At 41.6% G+C, this 26,229-nt stretch overlaps 1 protein-coding gene across 8 annotated transcripts in view; it reads right to left on the bottom strand.

Moving 5' to 3' along the window:
* Positions 1-26,229, bottom strand: part of TSNARE1 (t-SNARE domain containing 1) — a 521,888-nt gene that overhangs the window by 310,143 nt on the left and 185,516 nt on the right. For all 8 annotated transcript variants that reach the window (XM_074577946.1, XM_074577941.1, XM_074577945.1 and 5 more), the window contains one exon: positions 20,287-20,356. In XM_074577946.1, coding sequence (XP_074434047.1) covers positions 20,287-20,356 — 70 coding nt within the window. The remainder of the gene's footprint in view (positions 1-20,286; positions 20,357-26,229) is intronic.

The raw sequence follows: 26,229 nt of genomic DNA on the forward strand, positions 1-26,229 counted from the left end.
TCTTAATGTATCTCAAAATTAGCCTCAATCCTGTTTTCTGGGATACTCTTGGTTATTATAATTTGTCTACCAGCTATGAAAAAACAGGTCACATTTTTACTAGTCGCACCAAAATTTATTGTTTCTGCTTGCCAGTTTGACTAGAAAGGTAGTGAGTAAATATGATTTTGCCATTATTTAGTGAAAAGCAACAGGCTTTGGCCTGACCTGACAGTGCAGGGTCTCAAGGACTTGCCTGAGCTTCTCTTGACCTGAGATCATCTAGGCTTATTTTACCTGCAATAACAATTGTCTGGACAATTGCAACCATACAAATTTGTGCTAGTTTAGCATCAGTTTATAGTAATAACAAGTAGCTATTCTGTCTATGACTCTAGAGTAAAAGGAGGTATGGAAGAGCGCAAACGAGATGGTACCAGATGTCCTAGTCTGTAAACAGAACTCATCATGGTCCATCAACGGTCATGACAGCAGTGCTATCTTGTGAACCAGGTAAAACCAACTTTAGAGAGACAACAGAGAAGAGAAAACCTAGGGAACCAACAAGGGAAAAGGACTGGTAATAACAATTATAACTGTATTATTAATGAACCTTTCTGTAGCAATTAAGTAACTTGGACAATCAGACTGTTAAAACAATAACAGGACTAACAATAAAACCATGCGTCCATATAGATGGTATGCTATTTTTTGCCCCCACAAGGTTTGAGGGAGTAACAAAATACATGATGTTGTGGCACTGCGAGATGTGCGTGGGGGGGTGTCACTGGAAGATGCTGGGGACACATTTCCATGCAAACTGATGGGCTTGATGTATTCTGTTACATCCTTCAGTCCCCAGACTGCTGCTATAAGTGCTGACCTGAGAGACGCAGCTCTGTTTTGAAAGTGAAATACTGATTTTGACAGTGACTTAAATACCTCCCAGCAATCTTTCTCATTCTTATTACTATTACAACTGCTTCTAGGACTGCTGCTGTCCCAATGAGGTAAACATTGTAGGAGTTTATACATGCCTTATTTTGATATTCAAAGGACTGCTGACTAAAACCGTAATAAATACCAGGAGTTTGGACATCACCGCAATGAAGGCAGGATAGAGATAAATTTAGGTATGTGCCAACACCAAGTGCTCAGGCCGTGATGAATTATTTTAGGCTTGGAACTTCACTTGCAATATTTCACCTAGAAACACTGGCTTTAGCCAAGGACTCAAGTCGAAGACCAAATATAAGCCCAGATACTTTACCAGGCTGAAGGGTAGACCCAATCCATATTTACAGAACATTTACTGCCATGTTATTACATAATTTATCTCCATTTAAATGTTCTTTGGTTTAGTTGTTTGTTTTTTGTTTTTTTTTTGTTTGTTTGTTTGTTTTTTCTTTTTAATATACATTTACACAACAAAATATTTGTCAATAACAGAGTTTTTTAACTGAGGAATAGTAGAGACCCAAGATGGGGCAGGGACACCCCGGAGTGACTGCAGCCATACACAGGTTTTTTTTGCTGTGCACATTTTCAAACTAGTCAGGTTATTTATCAAAGCAAACAAATGAATAATGTCCCCAAATAAGCAAGAAAATAAATGCCAGCAGGCCTTTTGTAGTGTGTTTAAATCAGGCATCCCCTAATTACTACATTAAGGAGTGCTGCACACCCACCATGCACATTGCTGCTGGAGTGTATAGCAACATGCACCAAACTCCCTCCTGCAGCACCTCTGCCCATGCAAAGTCTGGTGGAAGAGAGCAAAAAAGAGGTTCTTCTTAGTTAACTTATATTAATACTATGCTTTCTGGTCAGAAGGCAAAGAGCTCAAATCTAGACATTGGGAATGAGCAGAGGGAGGGACAATGGGTTGCAAATAGAATGGAATATAATGGAATACAATACAGTATTTCAGATGGAAGGTACCCCCAATGATCATCTAGTCTAACTGCCTGACCAATTCAGGGCTGACCAACAGTTAAAGCACGTTGTTAAGGGTATTGTCCAAATGCCTCTTAAAAAATCAACAGGCTTGGGGCATTGGCCACCTCTCTAGGAAGCTTGTTCCAGTGTCTGACCACCCTCTCTGTAAAAAAATGCTTCCTAATGTTGAGACTGAATCTCCTCTGATGCAGCTTTGAACCATTCCCACACATCCTATGACTGGATCTCAGGGAGAAGAGCTCAGCACCTCCCTCTCCACATCCCTCCTCAGAAAGCTGTAGAGAGCCATGAGGTTGTCCCTCAGCCTCCTTCTCTCTAAACTAGATAAACCCAAAGTCCTTAGCTGCTCCTCACAGGACATTCCTTCCAGCTCTTTCACCTGGTTTGTTGCCCTCCTCTGGATGCATTCAAGGAATACAAATCCTTCTTAAATGGTGGGCCCCAGAACTGCACACAGTGCTCAAGGTGAGGCTGCACCAATGTTGAATACAGTGGGATAATCCCCTCTTTTGACTGGGTAGTTATACTGTGTTTGATGCCCCCCAGGACACAGTTTGCCCTCTCGGCTGCCAGGGCACACTGCTGGCTTCTATGGAACCTGCTGTCAACATGCCCTCCTTTACCTACGCATTCCTGTTTTCCCCTTATAAAAGTGCTCGGACAGTGAATAGCTAAAATAACGTGGACTATTGTACCTACATCCTGTACCTATATCTTTAAAAAGGGAGGTTTCAACACCATCTAAAAGCTTAAAGCCTGAATCACGTGTTGGTGTCACGTGCTTCAGTAGGGGCATGGGGGTGATCAAGGCTCCTCTGTTCCCCTGAAAACTCAGGAGCAGGGAGGAAGGTGGTGACACACCGAATTAGTCATTTTGCGCTGCAGCATTTTTAAGACATTGTTACAAATCGCTTAAAACAAAATAATTTGTGGATATACACAAAGACGCACTAAAGCATCAGGTTAAAGAGATTTCTGAGAGGAATTGCTTTGCTATCTTCAAGTACCACAGAGAAAAAACAGGGCTTTTGTTTTTTCCTTAACACCTCTGCCCTGAATAATATGGGGATTGGGATGGCCTTGAGGCCAGTCTGCAGGCTTCAAGGGTAAACAGAAAGAATTGTGTATTTTTGCTTGTTAGAATCATAGAAATGCCTAGGTTGGAAGGGACCTTTCAGATCACCGAGTCCAACCATCAACCTAACTCTGACAAAAACCATCACTAAACCATATCTCTAAGCACTATGTCTACCCGTTTTCTAAATACCTCCAGGGATGGTGCCTCAACCACTTCCCTGGGCAGCCTGTTCCAATGCTTAATAACCCTTTCAGTGTAAAAAATTTTCCTAATATCCAGTCTAAACCTCCCCTGGCGCAACTTGAGGACGTTTCCTCTTGTCCTATTGCCTGTTACTCGGGAGAAGAGACCAACCCCCACCTCTCCACACTCTCCTTTCAGGTAGTTGTAGTTGTTTGTCCTTATTCTCACCAATCTAGGTTGCAAAAGTCAGAGTTAAATGTTCTATGATACACACAGCTCAGACTCTGCAGCCGTGGGTTAACAGTACAAAACTAAAGAAGGAAAAAATGATTAAAAAAGGATTAAGAATAATCTGCTCGTTGTTGTTTCTTATATTGAGTAATCACAGCTGTGACAAGTAAATTGGATTAAAAATTACTCCAGTCCTAAAAAAAACCCCAGCAAACAAACCCATAAAAAGCCCTAACCCACAACTGAAGAAAAATACAACTCATTACAAATAGCGTAAATCTTTCCCAAGCCCTCTGACATTTATATACTGGGCAGCATCCCTTTAAATACAGAATCACCTTACTAATCTATACAAACAGCCAAATACAAACCCCAGGTGAGCAGACATCTACCTATATGCATATGCTTCAATCGGAACTTAAAGCTTTAGTTTTAAGTTTACCATTTATAAAACTAGTCATCAGTGGCGACAGGGAACTAACGTACCTACGAAATCGGCATTTAATTAAGAAAGCTGTAAGACGTGACTATATTAAGTCTTCAGGTCAGAAAACCATCAAAAAGGGTACACAAGAAAATAAAGCAAATTCAAAACTATAATAAATAATGATGCACAAGATGCAAATAATGAGGCAGGTAGGTCAGAGCGCAGATGTGCTACTGCTTCCACCATGGTGGAAGATATAGGTCTATAAAAGCTATGGAATCATATTTGCATAAGGCAAGAAAGTTCACGAAGAAAGGGAGCAATTTTTGTTAAGCCAATTGATGAGGGAGGGAAGAAAGGGATGAAAAAAGCAAACATGAATGCTTACGGGTACATATGAAAGGATGGAGTCAGCTTTCCTTATTTTATTCAACTTTATTATGTACAGCACTTTTTTTGAAGTCAGTCCTGTTCTTCGTTTCACCCAGGAATTATTCAGAGTTTGTGTTTTCTAGGCATCTTTGCAATTTTACAATCATCTTACAGTGTGCCAAGGGTAGTTTAAAATGTAATATGAGGTTCTTTACTTATGTTATTTATTTTTCCTGGTTTCTCTGAACGTTGTTTTGTTCTTGCTTAGGTAAACTTTCATTTCAGCTAGAAACTCTATTCCTCCATGAAAACAGGCAGCGATGGGTAAAACAGTGAGCCGTTCACATGCTCATCATAAATCTCTCCTCTCTCACAATAAACAGTCCATCATGTTCCAGCTCCCCCTCATGCTGATGATTTTCCCACTCTACAAATGCCAGATTTAATGCCTCCTTCAGCTCCTACTCCCTTCTTTCTGCTTCCATTCGAACCATCATTTATGAATAAAATGCTGCCTGTATCATCATTTATTAAGCTACCACGTTTTCTTGATAGGTCCAACAGCTCATACTAATGTTAATAAGACACTGTACAGAGAAACCTCAGAGAGGAACGTCACATGAGAAGCTGTGGAGTCTCTCATAGGAGACTCAAGTCTCCTTTCTGGGGCGATATTCACATATAAAGCACCACAAAGCTGGCAAGCTTGCCTGCTTACACTCCTTCTCTTCGCATTTTCTTTTTGCAGGGGGTGGGGAGGGCAAGTTGCTATACCCTAATGTTATACCCTAATGTATACTCTGGCTCCCGTTGAGCTCCATCTGACTGCATAAGTACTCCTACTCAGGTGTTAATCAACATGCAAAAGCAGCAGATTTGGCCACGATCCAGAAAGGACCACTTTTGGTGAACAATTCAGAGCATGCTGCATAATACAGCAGAGGAACCAGCTCTTTGGGCCACGTCTTTATTCTCATTGCTTGTTTCTTTAACCCTAATCAGCACTGAATAATTTCTTAATGCTTCAGAAAAAAAGTTAGGGCTGAGACAACAAAGACTTATGTCTTGAACTTGACCATTCCCCCCAAAATCTAAGGAAAAAGTCAATTTGAACACAGCCCAAGACAAAATTCCCCGCAAGCAGCAAACCTCTAAACAATAGAAGTACACTCACTACTCCACGCAATTATGCAGCAATAAATTACTTTGCTCGGGGGTACTTGTCATTCACCTCGAGTCCTGCAAAATACCGAGGGAAGAGACTAGAGAGTCAGGCCACCAAGGCGCACTTTTCAGTAACGCTACCCATCTGCGCAGGAATAATCTCCTTTTGCTGAGCAGGCACAGCAGCTCATGCATAAACCAGATCTTCCCAGCACTCTCTATCTTGCAGCCCCCGCTGAATGCAGTGAGCAAAGCAGGTGCATATATATGGGTTTACGTATATTATTTGGATGGGTAGATTGGCAAAATTGCTTGGACGAGTCTAGAGAAAATGCACTTTCTCTGAAAAGAAAATCTGGACAACTGCAATAAGAGATGCTCTGGCTTTCTGAGAGCTGCACAATCACTCTGATCTAGCAGCTGGATTAAGGAGTATCTTCGCAAGGAAATATATGTGTTTCGCTTTTAGCAGGATATAAGCATCACTGACAAGCACGAGCATCTCTTCTCTCCTCTCTATCCATCATCTTGCCAGTTGACAAGCGTGAGAAAAGTGCTGTACATACTCATTTCATGTCTAAACAACAAATTAAAAAATAGGGTCAGCAAATAAAAGAAGGGTCGTAAATAAAAGAAGATCCCAATACTAAAATATTCAATATTTAATGAATTTTACACATTTGAAAGGGAAGAGGAGGTGCATAACCCTGTGACTGTATATCCTGGCTATCTGCATACATAAAGTGATCTCTGCTCTTATTCTTATATATATTACCTGTATGGTGCAGGATAAAGCAGGAGGAAACCTTCTCTGTGGCAGCAGAAACTACCATAGCAAGATCAGTCACTGCACTCCATTGGCTGCAAACTGTGTTCCTTAAACCACAACTCCTTAATGGGATTTTAGATTAAGGGAAGTCACAAATCCTAATTTTTTTTATATTTCATTTCCTCCCATGCTTCAATTCATATGTCTGTCTGGCACGTCACACGTGACACATGACCCTGACACACAAGACATTTGAAAACACAACACAACATGATTATTATATATAGCTAGTAAAGTGTTTTACCAATTTATCTAAGGGTGTCTATATAGTGTACATAGACACATATATGTATTTTCATACACAATTTATCTACAGTGATATACTTGGAAAAAAAATACTTAAATACTAAAATGATATTTGTTGGTTATCCTGCTTGAGCATAAAGAAATCGAGCCCCAGTGGCTTCATAAAAATTAGGATAAAATAGAGATGACATTTCCTTGGCTGTGACAAATAAGCACTAAACAAGCATATATGATGCATACTTGGAGCACTTCTCTCTAAGGTGACGGACACAGATATATGGGTGTGACTGGGATTACTGGGTGGCAACATTATACCCTGTTTCCCAAATTCTCCTGGCTCAGTGTACAAGTGAGCTTAGATTGGAAAAGAGATGTGATACAAAAGCCCATAGCTGTCTATACAGAAGAAACCACAGTGGGAAGAGCTGTGTTATAGGAAATAGGTGAGTTTGGCCATGGGTTTTGCTTTGCGTCAGTTGCCAAAGCCAAGATCGGATCCTGGAATCAAGCTGTCTCGCATGCCATCTCCCCAACAAATAAGCTTGGATACATGAAAACACATGGAAAATATTTTTTTTGCTACATTGCCCTACATCCCTTGGCTTCTTTCTTCTCCCACAGCAATGTGCCATGTGACATTTCCTACAAGGCAGGATATGGAAAAGCCACAGTCCTGAAGTCCATCACCTCCACCCAACAGCATCTATTCATTGTCTTGACGGAGGCAGAATGGGCAGAAACATCCTGACTCTTCTCAGAGGCTGTGCGCCTGATGCAGGAATTGTGTTGGATGACACATGCCCAGTCTGAGGCCCAAAAGCATTTCCAGTGCCACAACCCAACTGCTCATCCCGAGAGCATGAGCAGCAGAGACCAGCTTCCCATCAGTCCTGCTGTCAGTCCATTTGTCAAACATTTTGCTGTTTAAACAAAGCCAGGCAGCTCAGGATGCACACACACAGCCGACAGCTTTTAGAAGAGCATCTTCCAAGTTTTCTTCTTTTTTGTTTTACTTCTTTATTTCCTTATGAACCCATTTTCCCTCCCTTATCTTCCTCCTCCTACGTAGAAAACCACTGTGGCAAGTAAAATGCCAGAGGCAGCAGTGCTCTTGCTGTAAAAACAGATGCTTTTTTAATTGTCCATCTCTCAGGCATAATTGAATGAAGACACACATAAAATAGACTGCAGCACATGTGTCAGGGGAGGGAGCTTTCTTCGGCTGATGTGTGAGGAAAAAAAATCTCTGTCTACCAGCCTGATGAAATGCAATAATTTAGCTGGATCCACTCAAATTCACTTTTCAGTGCCATAATTAGCATGGTCTGGTCCCATAATGTAGTAACCTTTATCCTGTGACCCAGCTTTCTGGTTTTATGGCTTGTTAGCAACGTGGTCACTCAGGCATAGCCAAGAAAAAGAAGAGACATATACGGAACTACGTGACAGCTGTGTTCCATGCTAAGGGAGCACCTGGGTAAAATGCGCAGGCATCTACTCACCTACTTAAAACTAACATTTCTGGTCCTATTCCAATCATATCTGCACAGGAGAAAAAGGTTATTCCTTTTTCTGGTCATTTCCTCATTGCCGGAAACCTTTTCTCTTGTCACCCCAGTCAGCTCTAGATTTAACCAGGATTCAAAGAACCTGCGCTCCCAGCTCTGTGTGAAAACATATTCAATAAAGAAGATTAACAACCAGAATGCTGGTAAAAAAGGACAAGAAAAAAAAGAAAAAAAAAAGTGGCTTCTTTTTAATTAAACTTGGTTTGCTATTTGACTGAACCTTTCATACAAGATTGCTTCCCAACTTTGCGATTAATTCACTGTAAAACCTTATAAATTCACAAGGCTTATTTTGTCCATCTGCAAAATGGAGAAATAAAACTAGGACCTAGATTTTCAGCATTTCTACTGACGTTTTTAAAATGCCTGTTGCTATAGTACTGTGAAATCTTTTTACAAATGAGTCTGAAATATTATCAGCAATCCAAGAGGTAATTACAAAAGAAAAAAAAAATAATGAAATCACTGTTTTTTCCTATGTCCTTTACAACCTTTAAACCTAGATTTGTAATTGAAGTGCAAACTGACCTTTATAAACTGTTCAGCACCTCTAAAATACATTATTCTACAGGGCTCAGGGGAATTTGCCATGCTCAGCAATTCAATAATCTTACTGTCTTTCATTTATGTTCTTCAGACAATGTGACAGCTGGATTTTCCCTGTACTCCAGACGCAAATCAGGCAGGAAAGGCTGAGGAGCTTTATCAACACTATAATCTAAATCTCCTGTCAACTTGCTGCTGTAACCTGCTTTTTGGCAAATAACTCGGCTGTTTTGCCTATCTTCTCAAACACTTCAGCAGCTAATACTAACCCATATTAAATCCCATTTGCAATCGGCTAGCTCAGATGGTTAAATGGTCCATGTACAGAAATGATACATCACCACCAGTTGGACCATCTGAGATGGTTTTAACTCCAACCTTGCCATATAATTATAGAGTCATAGAATCATTTAGGTTGGAAAAGACCTTTAAGGTCATCAAGTCCAACCATTAACCTAACACTGCCAAGTTGCCACTAAACTGTGTCCCTCAGCACCACATCTACCTGTCTTCCAAATACCCCCAGGAATGGTCACTCCACCACTTCCCTGGGCAGCCTGTTCCAATGCTTGATAACCCTTTCAGTGAAGATTTTCTTAATATCCATCTTAAATCTCACCTGGTGCAACTTAAGGCCATTTCCTCTTGTCCTATTGCTTGTTACTCGGGAGAAGAGACCGATCCCCACCTCGCTACAACCTCTTTTCAGGGAGTTGTAGAGAGCAAGAAGGTCTCCCCTCATCCTCCTTTTCTCCAGGCTGAACAACCCCAGCTCTCTCAGCTGCTCCTCACAAGATTTGTTCTTCAGACCCCTCACCAGCTTCACTGCCCTTCTCTGGACGCTCTACAGTGTCTTTCTTGTAGTGAGGGCCCCAAAACTGAATACAGTATTGGAGGTGCAGAATCTGCATCTGCACTTACATCTGCAATGCAAGGCTGTCTCTCAGCTTTCATCTCCTTCCTTCCACCAGGGACGGATGACGGATTCACCTGAATGAGTGATGCTAATTTACCTCTTCCCCATCCTGCAGGCAGCACTGTGTTGATTAAACTTAACGGCAACCTGCATTGCCCCTTTCCTTTTATATCTTTGCTTAATCATCTCAATCAGCTTCTTCTGAAGTCCTGCATAAAGCCTTTTTGAAGGCATCTAGAAGTAGCTTTTTGGCTTAAGGGTAGTTTGTCTCAAGCTTATTAGACAGCACAGATCAGCTTCATACTATTTTTGGCCATATCCAGGATTTTTCAGTTTGCACTTCTTGGGAGCCAGCACCAGAAAGAAAAGCTACTGATCCTTCTTCTCCTGCTATGTTTGCATTTCTCCTCCACCTCAGGTTTTGCCTCCAAGAAACAAGACTGGACTCCAGCCACAATCACCTCCTCTCAAGGCAACAGATTGTTCCATTTTTCACCCAAAAGGGAGGATATTATAATTTCAACACCATCTAAAAGGGTGTCAGACAAGACTTTTGGCACACAGGGTTACTGTTTCCTGCAGCTTAAGAGAAAGGAAAGGAGAAATACAGTTGAAACAAAACACTCATTCAATGCTATGCCTTTTGAATGCTTTAACAAGTTTGCTTGCTTTGTCTGCACCTTTCATAACGTGGTTGTTGCCATGGGACTAAGTGCACAGCTCTCATGGTACTCAAACACTCAAACTTTATTGAACTGTTTACTGTTGCAAAGTGCAGGGGTCACATGTATGGTCTTAACCTTCTAGAATTATTTACTGTATTAATATTAATAAAATAACTTTTAAAGGAGGATGAAAATTCCTCCTCGACTAGTTTAACCCCTAAGGATGTGTATTGGGAAACCGAGATTTTTTTTTTCCTCATTATCTTAAATCTGGAAAGAAAATTCCCATTCTGTGACATTGCAATCTAGGAAAGAGGCATGACATTACTTGGTCATTATTCTGCAAGACTGAATGTATGAAGAGCACAGGATGTGAACCGGCAAGCTCTCTGTGTACAAATTGCATCTGTGTTTTGTGAACCCTGGGAGAGAGAATATAAGGAGACAGTAATATAAAATGTCCTGGTGAACACGTATAATCCCCCTGAGGTTTGACTTTCTTCAAAATAAAACACACGTGTTTGTTGAATGCTTGACCTTCAGCTTGGTTATTCAAGAAGACCCATGGCTGATCACAAGCATTTTCTGGAATAAATTTGCTAAGCCACACACTAAATTCCAAAAGCTGAGACATTACTAACAACCAGTAAATCCTTTATTAAAATTACCATTCCCTTAAAGCAGCCATGGCTTCTCTTTTCTTTCTTTGTAGTTTTCATCTGGCATTATTCACTTCTCTTCATCCAAGACATTCTTCCAAAGAGCATCCTCATGTGGCTTATTTAGTTACACTTCAAACAAGGTAGAGAAAGGGGTTTAAACGCAATCCCCTGTGAGATTTCAAAGAAGGACAACAAAGCTGGCGAGGGGTCTGGAGCACAAGTCTCATGAGGAGCAGCTGAGGGAGCTGGGGTTGTTCTGCCTGGAGACAAGGAGGTTGAGGGGAGACCTTCTCGCTCTCTACAGCTACCTGAAAGGAGGTTGTAGAGAGGTGGGGGTCGGCCTCATCTCTCAAGTAACAATTGATAGGATGAGAGGAAATGGCCTCACGTTGTACCAAGGGAGGTTTAGGAAGGATATTAGGAAAATTTTCTTCAAATAAAGGGTTATCAAGCATTGGAACAGGCTGCCCAGGGAAGCGGTTGAGTGACCATCCCTGGAGGGATGACATGTAGATGTGGTGCTGAGGGACATGGCTTAGTGGTAACTTTGCAGTGTTGGGTTAACAGTTGGACTTGATGATCTTAAGGGTTTCTTCCAACCAAAATGATTTATGATTTCCTTCTGATCTTCCATTACTGCTCTGTGGAAATGTCTCACTCAGTTAAAACATCTGATGTCCACACAAATTGCCTAAAGATCTGATTAACCCTTGGCTTTGCCTCCTGCTTTGGGAAGATGAGTTTATTATAGTTAGGTTTAGTATGGCCCTCATTGAACACCGTGCAAAAGGACTCATTCATTAGAGCACTGTAGTGAAAAAATGCGGCAACATTAGCAAGCCAGAGTGACTTCTCTAGCAAGCAACGGCCCGGTAGATCCTCATACTCTTCTCTGAGATTGGACTCTACGTGTTTTTCTTTCATTTTTTCCCCCTCAAACCCCGCAAACCTTCCAGAGGATGCTAATTGCTTCCACAGATAGCCTGCAGATACGCAACTGAATAGAACAGCCAAAACCACAGATCACAACAAATGCTGTTCTCATTGACAGGACCGCTGCTCCTGGCTTTATGGCCGGCATAAGACTCAGGGAATAAAAGAGACCTTACAGAAAGCCAACAGAAGTATTCCAATAAACATTAGCATGTTTGGATTAGCATGTCAGACCCCTGAAGGACTCCACGGCAGAATGGATGCTCAGCCTTGACAACAGCGTGCTCCATGCCCGCATACATGAATTATTAAACAAACTTCATCCCACAGGTCCCTCCAGTCAATCAATATGAACTGCATCACTGAATGCGTAACTACGGGCACAAAAACTTACCATAAACATGCAGACGTCCCGCTTCCTCCCTCCAGGAATTGTTTTTTTGGTCTCAGAAAGTTTACAAAACTTGTGCGTATCAATCCAGAGGCAAGTCACTCCAATCAGGATCTCAAGTCATAAGATAATCTTCCTGCCCATGGATATTTCAACCCAAATAAAAAATTATTTGCCCTCTGCGGGTTATGCTAACAGAATGTGAACTTGTCTTTCACTATCTCTAACTCTGCAGGAGTAAAGAGGCTAAATAATTGAAGTTGGTTTAGGTTTTGGAGGGAGGGAGGATGAATTTTACTTCTGTTGACCCAAAATGCCAATCTTTAACCTATTCAAATACCACATTTCATTTCCAATACATGAGAATGGCAACATATCAGTGTGAGTTCAGCATTTCCTAGGTAAACATCCTAGAATATCTTTATTAAAAGACCAAGCATGACAGTATTTTTACAGATGGCAATATCCAGCTACCCTTCTGCTAGTGTGAAATTTTCTTGCTACAAATGGAGTGCTTGCTGGAGGATGCAGTTGCCTTCCAAAATGGGAGCGTATGCTTTTCACCTAAGGCACCAAAATTAAAAGGGGTGCACGGAGTGGGGAGAAGGCTTATTTTTACAATGTCTAGTCACCGGCAGATGGCAACAGTCATATCTCTGTTTACCCAGATCTGTGCTCTGAATGGCATAAAGACCATAGGATGTTTCTACAGACCCTGCTTCCTTGGAGCAAGCACGGAAGGATCTGTGTTCACACTGTGGTAACCAACTTCTACTCTTCCTCACCTCCCCTGAAGATGTTACAGCCATGATATCTAACAAGCTGGACATAAACCTGATGGGTAAGTCTGGAAACGAGAGATGGGAACAAGGATATGCATGAAGGCTGGGGCTCCCATGCAACCCAGTTTTCACCTGCAGAGACACCAGCAGTGAGTGGGCTCCCATGGTCTTGTTTCCTTGACTCACCGTGACACCAAGGAGAGATCAGAAATCACAAGCTCAGACATACGAGCATGATAAAATGACATAAGAAGCAGTATCAGTAAGAGGCCTTCAAGAGGAGATAGTTGATTATCCCCCAGTTGCCGTCTTTCCTTGTCCCCATGCTTGCATCTCCTGGAGTATCCTTCAATTGTCACAAATAAGTAATCATTGATCCATCACTTCATGGCCTAAATTCACAACCCATTTCCGAAGGCTGGTATCTTGATGTGGAAAGATGCTATTGCTTTGGCCAAGGTTTCTGGCCATCTTAGACCTTTGGCAAGGGCAATCTGGGAGGAAAACACTGAAAAGAAAAACTTCTCTGACAGATTGATTTGTAGTGACCATTAGAAACTGTTCAGGCATGTGAAGGGATACTCCAAGGACCTCCCTAAGCAGGAGAGGCGGTCAAAAGCAGATGAATTTATCATCATTGGAGAGTTCTGCAGTTCATCACCAGCTTTTGTAATTCATCAGAGAGATGTCACATATCTGGAGCTCTAGGATTCTTAAGGGTGATATCTGTCACATAAACACAGTTATTAATGTGGCAAGTGTATTATACAGTTAAATGCAAATGTTGCAATCTGGCAACCCATTTTTACTGCCAAACCTGGAAGGTTTTTCATGTCAGAAATAGATGCCAGGAGCGATAAATGGAGGATAGATAAAGTTAATCCGACTGCTTTGAGTTGAACAGGGAAGGTATTACTTTGAAGGGTTTAACATATTAATGGAATCAAAACGACATTTCAAAATATTTATGGAAATCTCTTTTTTTTTTTAAGCTTATACAAGCAGTATAACAAAACCATATAAAATAATATTAAATCCTACCCTTAATTAAACATGCTGACACTTACAAGCTTCTGTCTGGTTTACTTTTAAAAATCTTCTTTCAGTAAATTACAACTTTAAAATATCTTTCTGCTCTAAATGAATCTGCATTCTAGAGGAATTTAAACCTTTTTAACAGAAGCTTTTTAAAAAAAATAATAATTTTTTTTAAACTATACCTCCAACTTATCAAACGTAAGATAGGAAAAGAAAAGGAAACAATATGCATAAATGACAAAATGAACTGAGAAAAAAGCCTTTATTGTTTTATGTCAATTCAGAAAAGCTGAGGGGTGCGGATTCATCCACCTCCCCAGCAGGTTGGTGGGACTCCTAGCCATAAGGACAACCATCAGCATCCCTGGAGCACATGCAGGGGAAGCTGGGCATGTCCAAAGGTCATTTCATGTACAAATGACCCCACGACTCACAAAAAATCCAAGGGGTTACTTATGCTTCATACCACGATACCAATTAGGTGGGAAGAAACTGAGCTGCCTTAATCATTCAGCCTGAAGGTAAACTACCAGTGACAATTCTACCATTTGATTCAGGGGGACACTTAGTGTCACTTGAGATGTCCTAGGGTGCTACCAGGCCTACAGCTGTTGTTTCAGAAATGACTTAACAGCAAGTCCTGCGCCAAAAATGCCAGCCCCACATGTTTGCCTCAGACACTGGGGCATCTCAATAGCTGCAAGAGTCATCTGTCTTATCAGGATGAGCTGAAGCTTGACAGACACCACAGACTCATGTAGACACCTACCTTTAGGTGTCTTATCCATAGCAAATCATAGAATCACAGAACCATAGGGTTAGAAGGGACCTCTGGAGATCATCTAGTCCAACCCCCTGCCAGAGCAGGGTCACCCAGAGCAGGTTGCACAGGAACACATCCAGGCAGGTTTTGAATGTCTCCAGAGATGGAGACTCCACCACCTCTCTGGGCAGCCGCTTCCAGTGCTCTGCCACCCTCAAAGGAAAGAAGTTCCTTGTCGTGTTTAGATGGAACTTCCTATGCTCAAGTTTGTGCCCATTACCTCTTGTCCTGTTGCCAGGCACCACTGAAAAGAGCCTGGCCCCATCCTCCTGACACCCACCCTGTAAGCATTTATAAGTATTGATAAGGTCCCCCCTCAGCCGTCTTTTTTGCAGACTGAAGAGATCCAAATCCCTCAGTCTTTCTTCATAAGAGAGGTGTTCGAGCCCCCTAATCATCTTGGTAGCCCTTTGCTGCACCGTCTCCAGCAGTTCCCTGTCCCTCTTGAACCAGGGAGCCCAGAACTGGACACAGTACTCCAGTACGAAGATGATATGAACAATCTGTGTCAAGTACTGCTGGGTCCAATCCTTTGTAGACTTAGTGACTATGTCCTGAAGACCAACACATTTCAAAAGTGCTTCTACAAATCCAGCAAATCGCCTCAAAATGACCCTGAGTGGACTGAAGTGCTCATTGCCATTCTTCAGTTGACTTTCAGTGTTCAGAGAGGCTTCAAGCTTGGACAGGGATGCTACTCTTCCCAAGAGCACCCCAAATAGGGCACCCTGCATATGTCACGTTCGCATGCTTCACCATAGGTATGATTTGATTTCAGGGTTGTGTGATGGCAAAATAAACTGAGGAAGTAATTTTACACACCCCCAAGAAATTCTCTGGTGATGTGGCACATTGCATGGAGAAGGGTGAGGAAGATGAACTTGGTTTGCCATATTCTTGGCACAATTTGCATGTCTGAGGAAAATGGGTGCCCTGTGAGGTTACTGTTTGGCCAACAGCCATGTAGGAGCGGAAATCCAAAAGCTGCACTTTTGGCCTCTTCCAGGACTGTTGCCTTTGTCTCACCCCGAAGAAGCTCAGATTTCAAACTGAGCTTTCCATTTGGAAAATACTTTGAAACTCCTTTGCAGTCCTGCAATGTCATCAGTTCTGCTGCATAGTCCCAATAAAATCATTAAAGTATTAAACATCAAAAAGCAAGCACTTCATCACTGTTATGCAGACAGTGATCACTTCATATATATATATCTCTCTATCTATCTCACATATATATTCACTAATACTGCTCAGATGTGACACTCAGGATGTGGCCACAGGAATTCTCTGCTGTGAACTATCTTAAATAGGATTCAAAGACAGGAGGATCTGTATCCTTCTGGGTTCCTGGTAGTGATCTTGTAGAATACAGTTGTCTGATTTTTCCAAGGAAATGGAAAGGTGCTATGCCAGAGAGCACTGACTATTGCCATATCACTTCTATCAGAAAAGGAGATATATTTTCATACACTGTACAGATGTAGAGCTGAGCCCCCTCTCAGCTGCAGAAGAAGAAACCCCTACGTATTTCTATAACGTGCACATTTTTGTAAAAAATAATGTCAATGGGAGAAGGGAGGTGGAAGCCCAAATTCGGGCTTTTCCTCAAATCAGGAGAAATCAAAACATTTTGCAGTATGGGCACACTCAAATATCTCATGAGTGCTAAAAGCCCCCAAAATATCCTTCTTATAACTCCTCCCTAAACAGGCAAAATCTCCTCCTGGTGACTGGTAAAGGATCAAAAAATGCCACAGAATGAAGACTTATGGGGTACATCCCAGTCACACTGTAAAAAGGGCAGTAAGCCGTGACTGTAACTCAATGCAATATTGTTCTTGACCTTGCACCTGCAATGAGCTAAGGCCAAATGTCCAGGGAGGAGAGATACTGCTCACTGAGGTGAGCAATGCAGGAACCCTGGTTTGGAGATCATTGATTGCTGCTATGGTCAACCAGTCTCCAAAGACAGGGCATCAAGGACCCTTCGTGCCTCTAAGCGCTCAGTCTCATGACTTCGAGGTAGCCATCAAATGCTACTTGAAAACTGCACAACTACCTTTCTTTTCCTGACGTCACAATAAGACTGGGTCAGGTTGTGAACAAAAATGCAAGACTATTTTTTTTTTTCCCCTAAAAACAAGAAAATGCTAGCTTTACCTTTTTTCTTATTGAATATTGTTCTCAGGGAAAAAAAAAATAATTGGTGGTACACAAGGAACTTTTATTCTTACAGTAACATGAAAAGGGAATGCCTCTGGAGCCAAGACTGTGTTCAGGTGGGCAAAGGCATCCTTCACCCGTAATGTGTTGGGTCAGTAATGAACAAACACATGGGCAAGACTGATACAGGAGAGCACATCATACTTCTCAGAGAGAATTGCACAGGATACAGGATTGCTTTAATTTCCAGCCTTTTTTTGAGGGTGTTGGGAGACAAACTAGACAATACACACTCACAAGAATAGAGACTGGTTTTCACTGTCACTTAGAGAGAGTGATTTATCTGGGCATTTAAGTTCTTTTGCCTAAATTAAAGCCAATTACCTTCAGTGACTGAAGTTGGAGAAATCCCTCATCCCAAATGTTGTGGCTAAGGAGGCAGTTAAATTCCTTAGGAGTTTGGATTATTAAACCAAAGGTCAGAAAAAAAAAAAAAAAATCGGTCGATTTTTCTTGCAACATATCAGTTAACAAGCTGTTTGTAGCCAAGCATCACTGGAGAAAGCTGTCAATGCTGTCTGCTGGCCCTAGCTCCTCACCCCAGCTCCATCCACCTTTTTTCCTTTTGCTCCCGTTCCCTTCCCAATTAATCCAGGGTCAGTTGCATTCAGCTGACTCCATCTAGAGCTTCTTATGGGCATTTATATTTCACTTGTCAGGGCTTCCAGCTCCAAGCACATAACACAGTATCTGTGCTGGCTCTGGGAAGAGCTTTGACCAAGATTATATACTGTTGGGTCTCATACATACCCTACTCACACATCCACAGCCAAGCCTGTCTCACTGACTAGAGCTGGCACTCCATTCGGGATGAACTCTCCCAAATTCATTTGCCACCAATACAGTCCTTATTCTGAACGACTCAGCTATCAAAGGGAGAGAAACCATTTCAAAAAACGGAACAGCCCAATGTGACAGTAAGAAGCCTGCCCTCATCTGATGCCCTTGTAAGTCCTGTGTATAAAGAGGCAGAAAGTCTGCATGAATTTAAAAGAGAGTCAGGAAACTTGGTTTGGTTTTTTTGTTTTAGCAGGACCCTGAAGCTAGGAAAGCAAATACTTTTGCAGAATACATAGTCTTGTAGCTAAATGTCCTATGTGGCAGGGCCACTATTCACCATGAACCCCTATTCTCAAATATTCTTCTTCCCCTCACCTGCTGAACAGTCTCATTTTAGGCAGAGTGATAGCCACCTTGTTAGTATGAAAGTAGGAAGTGCGGCAATTTTACTATTTACATACCCCACAAATAGTATCATTCTTATAATAGCCCAGGCTATAAACCTACCAAATGTTCACTCATTGCTCCCCAATCGCCTTCCAAGTTAGAGGATGTTCAAGGAGAAACATGCATAAGCCTTTGAAGGAAAGGGGTCAAGTGGCAAAGGAGAAAGATGAAGCCATGATTTGCAGACGGGGAAGCAGCAAACACTGCCCCAAAGGTCTCACCTGAAGAGCTGACCCTCTGCTTCTTCCTGAATGGAGAGATATATGCAGTACTGCTAGCTCTCGTGATTCATGGCATCAGCTTTTTGCTGGTGCAGCTCTCATGAGAGATGGGCAGAGATGCTTGTAGAGCACTCAAGGCTGTCTACATGCATCTGGCGATGAAATTGGGAGCAATGCAAAGGACACACCGGTGTTAGGACAGGATGAAAGAATGAGAGGGTTGAGGGGAAGACAGCCATTGGTCTTCCTCTGCTCGGCACCCAGCAACTGTTCAGTCTGGAGATGTAAGAAGGGAAATGGGAGAAATCAAGAGAGACCTTCTGCTAGAACACAGGGAGAGGGGATGAACCAGGAGGGTGGAAGGAGACAGCTGAAGGAATTCTGGGGCTGATGACAGGGGCAGGGAAGCACGGTTAAAATAAAAATAAGCTGCATTTAGCTATCTGGACAATTAATGATAATTCTGAGATCAAAAATAATTATTGCAATTAGTGCATTATGCATCTATTTATGTAACTGCTCAGGGAAGAAGAAAATTATCTAGCCATGTTTTTGAAGTGCTCTGAAGGGTAAAGGAATTGATTCTTAAATTAAAAAAAAAAAAAAAAAAAGAATAGTTTAGGAGTGCACGCACAATAGCTGCTTTGCATGATAGAAAGGCTTTCCTGGGTTAAGGATCTCCAGCAGTAACTGGGGTGGTTTATGCTACAAATAATTTTGTACATGTAAACATCTTTCCTGATTACATTGATCTCCACAGGCTGACTTTTTACTCTTACATCCTCTCCAATCTCCTAAATTTGGTTCCAAATCTTCTCACTATTATTACTATTACTATTTTTAATCCTCAAGTTTGCAAAACAGAGTATATGTGAATTAGGGCAGATCTGATGCACTGATGAAAGCAAGGGATTGGAGAGAGGAGGAGAGAGACTGCAAACCAGTCTGAGACTTCATATCACATTGAGAAGGTCAGTCAAGTCCATCAGGCAAATTACAGTGTATGAAGCCAATATAAAGAAATAGAAACCAAATTCTCCCCTTTGTTCGCAGGCGAATCTCAGCAGGAACTGCAGTCATATACACAAAATCACAGCCACATCCTAAGTACTTCATTTTTGCATGCAAGCTGCATTAAGGGAAGCAGCTTTAATAAATTGTGCTACATTTGGAAAAGCCATTTTAATTCTCTAATTAGCATGCATACAATGAAAACTAACTGTGCGTGTTTGTGTATACACATATCTAGGAGAGAGAGTTTAATGAACTGTAGCTGTTGCAAGTGCAACTGGAGTTTCATTTTCTCGGTGTTGTGCCATGTGATGCAGATTTCAATACCACAACACACTTTTCCACCTATAAAATATCTTTTTGCTCCTTCTCTTTTTTTCTCTTGGATTCATGGTCTTTGACTAAGGGGGACGGATGGAGGAAAGGATGGGGGGAAGGAAAAAGCTACAGAAGCACCCTACTCCAGCTTCACATTACAAATATAAAAAAAAAAAAAACAAAAAAAAAAACCCCAACCCACAAAAAAATAACAAATACACAACCATAGAAACCCTCTTTCACTGTGGCCCATCATTTTCTGTTATCTACCTACCATTCTTTGCCACCTGAAATCAGCACCAGCAAAGCTTTATACGATCAATACACGTCCTACCATCATTAATCACCGACAGAAAGGAACAAAACGAAGTGAGCCTAACAAAAAAGTGTCCCGCTATAAAAAAAAGGACAGAAGAAAGGGTGAGGCTAGATCAGGGGAAAAAAAAATGAAAAGGCTGGGACAAAGAGAGATCTGCAGCAATTCAAAACAAACTCACAGTCCATCCTGCAGCTCTTGAGTATCATTCGAGGTCCCCAGAGATCGAAGGCTTCTTTCCAGAGAGGTCACTGTCAACAGCAGAGTAAGAAACGATAAAGCAGCAGTACACTTTTCCAGAGAAAGAAAAATATTGGATTTCATTCATTTGCTTGTCTTTAAATTTTATTTTATTTTTTAAACAATACAATGAAGTAGCATTTGGACAAGTAACTCATGAGACAAAGGGGACAACACCTAGCAATAGCCATCACCCCAAAAAGGATAAATTGATCCCTTTGAATGCATAAATGCTGAACCCATGTATCATGTGCCATGACGTGATGGGTTATGACTCTTAATAACAGCAAGAAAACCTCCATCCCATGGGCTTTGCACAGATCTCTGATGTACCAAACTTTCTAAGTCTTCATGTTACAGCAACCATATGAAATTCCCAGGGCTGGAGGCAGTTGTGCTTTCTGCAAGGAGATTGATGCAGCACTCTTGGGAGTGGGAAACCATTGCTTATCCTCCTCAGGAGGTCCATGCCTTGTGGCCCCACAGAACTGTGCATGGAGCATCTTCAGCTGGAAACGTGCCCTCAATGGAGAGGCAAGAAATTGCATAATGACTATTAATTGCTTTGACTTAGCGATTAAGAGGCAGAACACTGTTGTCCATTCTGATAGCTTCCATCTCATTGGTCAAGATTTTAATACTCAAAATCTTTTCTATGTTTTGGCTCAGATAAAAAAAAGGGGTGCTTCGCTGTGATCTGAGCTAGAGAGCTTCTTGGGCTTTTCCATTAGGAGAGGAGAATACTCTACCCTAAGAGCAGCTGGAAGTGGGAAATATGGCTTGTTTTGCAATACACAGTGACTTCAGATTTAAGAAACGCATATGTGTGTGTGTATGTGTATGTAAAAAAGTGGTAGAAATCTAGGAGTACTATCACATTTTTGCATCCTTGAACGTTCACTGTCTCAAATTCACTCTCAAATTAACAGCAGGTCACTGCTTTTGGACTCACCATATCAAGTATGCAAAGTACTTCAAGATCTTCCACAATGGAAGATGCCAAATGAGTGACATTCTTAATATTTACATGTGGGATTTTCTCAGGATGTTTCCAGTAAAAACTCGTAACTCACTATCAGTCACACTTCAGTATTTAAGGAAGGAAAAAAGAATAGATTAAAAATGTCTCAATTATTTCCATAGAAATTTCAGAAATCCTCTGTTTCTGTGACTCTGCAGATTTGGACTTGGCCTGTAACTTTGAATAACTCACTAATATTTTTCCACTGACAGACAAAATCCCCTTTTCTCTTTTGGGCTTCTCTTGGTTGACACCAAAAGTCACCAAAAGTATAAAAAGCAACTAATGTGCTTGGACAGCATGAGTATTCAAAACAGGCTTGAATACCACCATATATTTTCACACCGCTTGTTAGATCTCAATAACAGATTTTAGTGTAGATTTTGGCAATTCAGTGAGTAAAGCCTCAAGGAATTGTCCATAACTGAGATAATAATTATTATTCTTTGCTGGACGCACAATGTTTTAAAGAATATATTGAGAGTTTTCACTTATAACCATTTGCTTCTCTGGGAGAACAGCATTGATCCTGCAGAGAATCCCACTGATATTATAATTCCCTCTCTTCCCCCCTCCACAATCCTAACAAATGGATCTCCTGTGCAATCGATACACTGTCTGTTTCAAAGACAAAATTTTGCATCATCTAAAAATACTTCTGGACCCATCAACCCTTCAGGACAAAGCGGAGTGTGGTCCTTGGAGAACAGACAGCAAGTCCAGGTAGAGAAAGCCCTTGTGTGAGCATTGAATTAATCTACGAATGTGTTAATGTCATGTGTGCAACTCCAGAAGGGAAAACAGCAGCTACAGCATCCAGGCATCTTTCTAACCTGGGCTGCAAAATCAGAGCAATTCAAAGTGAAAGCTACTCTGCCGGCATCTTCCTACAAATGAAGAGGAGCTTGATGGAAGACAGATCTGATATGCAGGCGGTTCCCTGCAAAAACAGCTCAGATCTTTGCTATTGCCTGCTCTGGAGAAGAACAGAGTAGGAAGCAGTTTTCCTACTGCACAAAACTGTTCAAGACTTCACACACACGCCATTTCACACCGAGGCGAATCCAAGAGCTTTCACATTTGTTAAATATTTTGGAAAACACACATAGATGCAAAAGAATCTGAGACAGGAATGCAAAGCGCTTGTCAGTCAGGTGAGAAAATGACTCAGTTTTGAGTCCTTATCTTAAAATTTTAACTAATCGTTTAACTCGAGCATAATATTTACACACTTACATAAAGGTCAGTTATCCCAAAAGGACAAGATACACACTCTGGAACAGCCAAAGGTTGGCATTTGATATGGTTGTTACTTGGGAAATAGCAAAACTGAGACTCAAACTTAGGCCTCCTGGATCTCAGGGGGACTGAGCTGTTTTGGGATGGATCTAGCTTGATTTGGCCTAGAATCACTCTATCAAACTCTGTGCAGCTCCTGTGCTGGATATTGAAAATCCCTCTCAATTTACCAGTTCTGACCACATGAGCATAAACTCTACCAAAGGAGCAACATGTCAAGCTGTGCTGAAGAGAGACTGTGAAGCCAGTGTTAAAACAGATATCTTACTTTAAAAGCCTGTACACTTAATTTTTAAGAGGCATACTGTAGTCCTCCAGGATGAGGCATATTCAGAAGAGATCACTGCTGTTGGAGCTGCACTAATTTACATAAACTGAGAGTTTGGCACCAGTTGTCTATGCCATTGCAATCCTTAGAATCAACGGGGGATAAGAAACCATCCTGAGATGGCAATGGAGACCTTATCACACCTGGGGGATGCTGAAAATCCTTCGCTCAGCCTCTCAGATCAAGGTAATGGGACTGTGCATGGCACCAACCTGTCACAGGGAGTCATTAATGAGCAAGTAACAGGAATTAGAGAGGGAAGAGACCCATTAGAGCATTCAGGTTCTCCATCTGGCCAGAACAGGTCTGATTCCTCCAGTATATCCTCCACTGATCAGCCCTCTAGACGTGATGCACCAAACCAACCCCTTTTATAAGTGTTATTTATTTCACTTATTTATAAGGCATTTACTCAGAGGCGGCTAAAAGCCGTACTTTGAAAGAAATGCAAAACCTTCATAAAAATAAGTAGAAAAAAAAAAACATCAATAAGACAAATTCAGCCACTACTTGAGCTTATTTTTGTGGTGGGTTTGTTTTGTTGTTTTTTTTTTTTTTCCCCTGAAAGGGAAAAAACAACTGAACAAAACCCCCATAAAACTCATGCGAGTCAAATCACTATCAGATAAACTTCCCTATGCTCAACAGGGACAGCGCCCAAAGAATTAGGGAGAAAGAAAGCAGATGTAAAGAACAGGAAAAAGCTCCTTCTAGCCCTGGAAACTTCTGTAAGAGATGGGATTAAAAAAAACAAAAAACAAAAACCAAAACAGTCTTTAAGCTCATGACCTGGCAGGAGAGTGATCCAGTAGCACATAAACAGAACCAACTATTCTGACTAAGACTTTTAGTTAACACACGAGGAAGATGTCAATTTTCAGAGCAGAAAAAGGGAACAGGAAGCATTTATACGTGAGTTCAGGCAAGATCAGCTCAGAGCTGCAAAGATCCCCCTTAGTCAGAAGGCAAGCCCTGAACTGACCAAGAAGAATTTAAATCACTCCAAAGGCCCGGATTTCTGCAAAAAGAGTAAGGGGAGAAAAGAGGGACAAAGGATGCAACATTTATTACTTTTTTAGTGTTACTCAATAGAAATCAACAATGCTTTAAAATCCCAGTACCAAGTTGACTTCTTGTTTCATTAAAAATAGTCATTCCCCAAAGACAGAAAAAAATATAGGCAAAACTGCCGACAAGATGTCATTTTGGGAATTCAATCAGCAGAGGCATAGCTTGAGGAGCTGATGACACCTTTAGCACCCCGAGGGGGAGAAGAGCATTTCAAGTGCATGGTTTGGCCTCCAAATGCGTTGGGGAACCTGGAAAGCCCCAAAGAGGCCAGCGTAAGGCAGGAAAAGAAGGAAAAGAGGAGCTGTGATTTGATTTATGCAATCCTGAAGGACATTCAACATGCCATGCTTAGCGCAACAGGAATACAAACCATCATCTGGTGAGCATCTGCAATACCGCTTGCATGGTGGTACAAATACAACAGCACTGGCTTTTGCTATGTGCTCTGAGATGGAGCTTGCTGGGTTTCCTGAGGAGACCATATGGTACAGCTGTACAGGGCAGAAGGGATCATGGACATCCTTTCCCATTTTATAACCCTACAAAGTTCTTTACCTGCTGTGGATGAGCTCTGCAAAACCTTAGCAGTACACTCAGCATCCCTCGCCTGAAAAGCTGTACCCACTTTTGGGGAAAAAGCTATGAAGAAGCCACACACAAACTGAATGAAAATTACTCTAGCAGACAAAAAATTAATATGGGTGGTGAACAGAGCAACAACAGTAGAGTATCTCATGGGCATTTCTTCAACCTAAAAGCACTTTAAAAGGCATTATAAATTCATAGATTCATAGATTTTAAAGGCCAGAGAGAGCAATTCTGATTATCCAATCTGATTTCCTACCATAAAATTTTGCCCCATCACTCCTATATCAAGACCGTAGACTGTAGCTGGACTAAAGTATATCTTGTAAAAAGACATTTGAATCTTGATTTACAGCTTGGAAGCAATGCCAAATCCATCACGTCCCCTCAATAAGCAGTTCTAATGGCTAGTTATCCTCGTACAGAAAGATTGAATTTGTCTAGCTTTCACTCCTATCTCCTGATCTCGTTATGTGCAAGAATGTTAGATTAATGAGCCCTATGCCATCTATTTGATGTCTTTCTTCCCAGAGAGGTACTTACACACCATGATCAAGTCGTCTTAGATGTCTCAAACAGAAGTTCGGATAGCATGTATTTTAAAGACTGATTTGCAGATTTCAAACAGTTGTCATAGCTCTTCTCTGTACACTCTCCAATTTTGCAAAATAGTTTTAAGTACAGACACTGTCATTACCTGCTTCACAGACCACTCAATACAGGCAACTCTTAACAGAAAGCACATCATCACGTGCTCCGTAACACCTCAAGAGGAGAAACAAAGACCATCGGAAATTGCTCAAAACCTAATTGAATGGACTAATGCAATTCTAACAAAGAATAAAAATAGACATTGGATTGTGGCATTTCAAAAAAGATGCACCACTCATCATAAGGGTTTCTCAGGATAGACTCCACTACAGCAGGAGTTGTGATTACAGCACAGAGACATATGAAGTCAGCCCTAGCCTGGCGAGTTTGGGTATTAATAGCACACCCAAACTTGTGAGCAGGTTGCAAAATGTGAGCAGGTTGCAAAACTTCACACAGAGCCCTTGGTTTGGTAGCAGAAGTGCTACTACCATTCATCATTACCACTGTCAAGGTAAAACAGTGCTGGAGCAGCTGAAATTCATGCTAATACAGGTATTGCTGTGTGTTATAATATGATTATACATCCACCTGTAAGCAAAGTACCGGTGATCACAACTGGGAAGTTCAAGTAGTCACAAGCCCAGGTGAAGTTTTCTCAAGGAAAAGCTCAGGAAAAAGGGCATGGGGGTCCTGGTGGGCACCAGCTTGAACATGAGCCAGTAACATGCCCTTGCCACAAAGAAAGTGAAAGGCATCCTGGGCTCCATTAGGCAAAGCATTGCCAGTAGGTCAAGGGAGGTAATCGTCTCCATCTATTCAACACTGGTGAGGCCCCACCTGGAGTGTTGTGTCCAGTTCTGGGCTCCTCAGTACAAGAGAGACAGGGACATACTGGACAGAGCCCAGCAAAGGGCCACAAAGATGATTAAGGTTCTGGAGCATCTCTCCTATGAGGAAAGGCTGAGAGAGCTGGGACTATTCAGCCT

Source organism: Larus michahellis, chromosome 2 (assembly GCF_964199755.1).
Source record: "Larus michahellis chromosome 2, bLarMic1.1, whole genome shotgun sequence".
Taxonomy (NCBI): Eukaryota; Metazoa; Chordata; class Aves; order Charadriiformes; family Laridae; genus Larus; species Larus michahellis.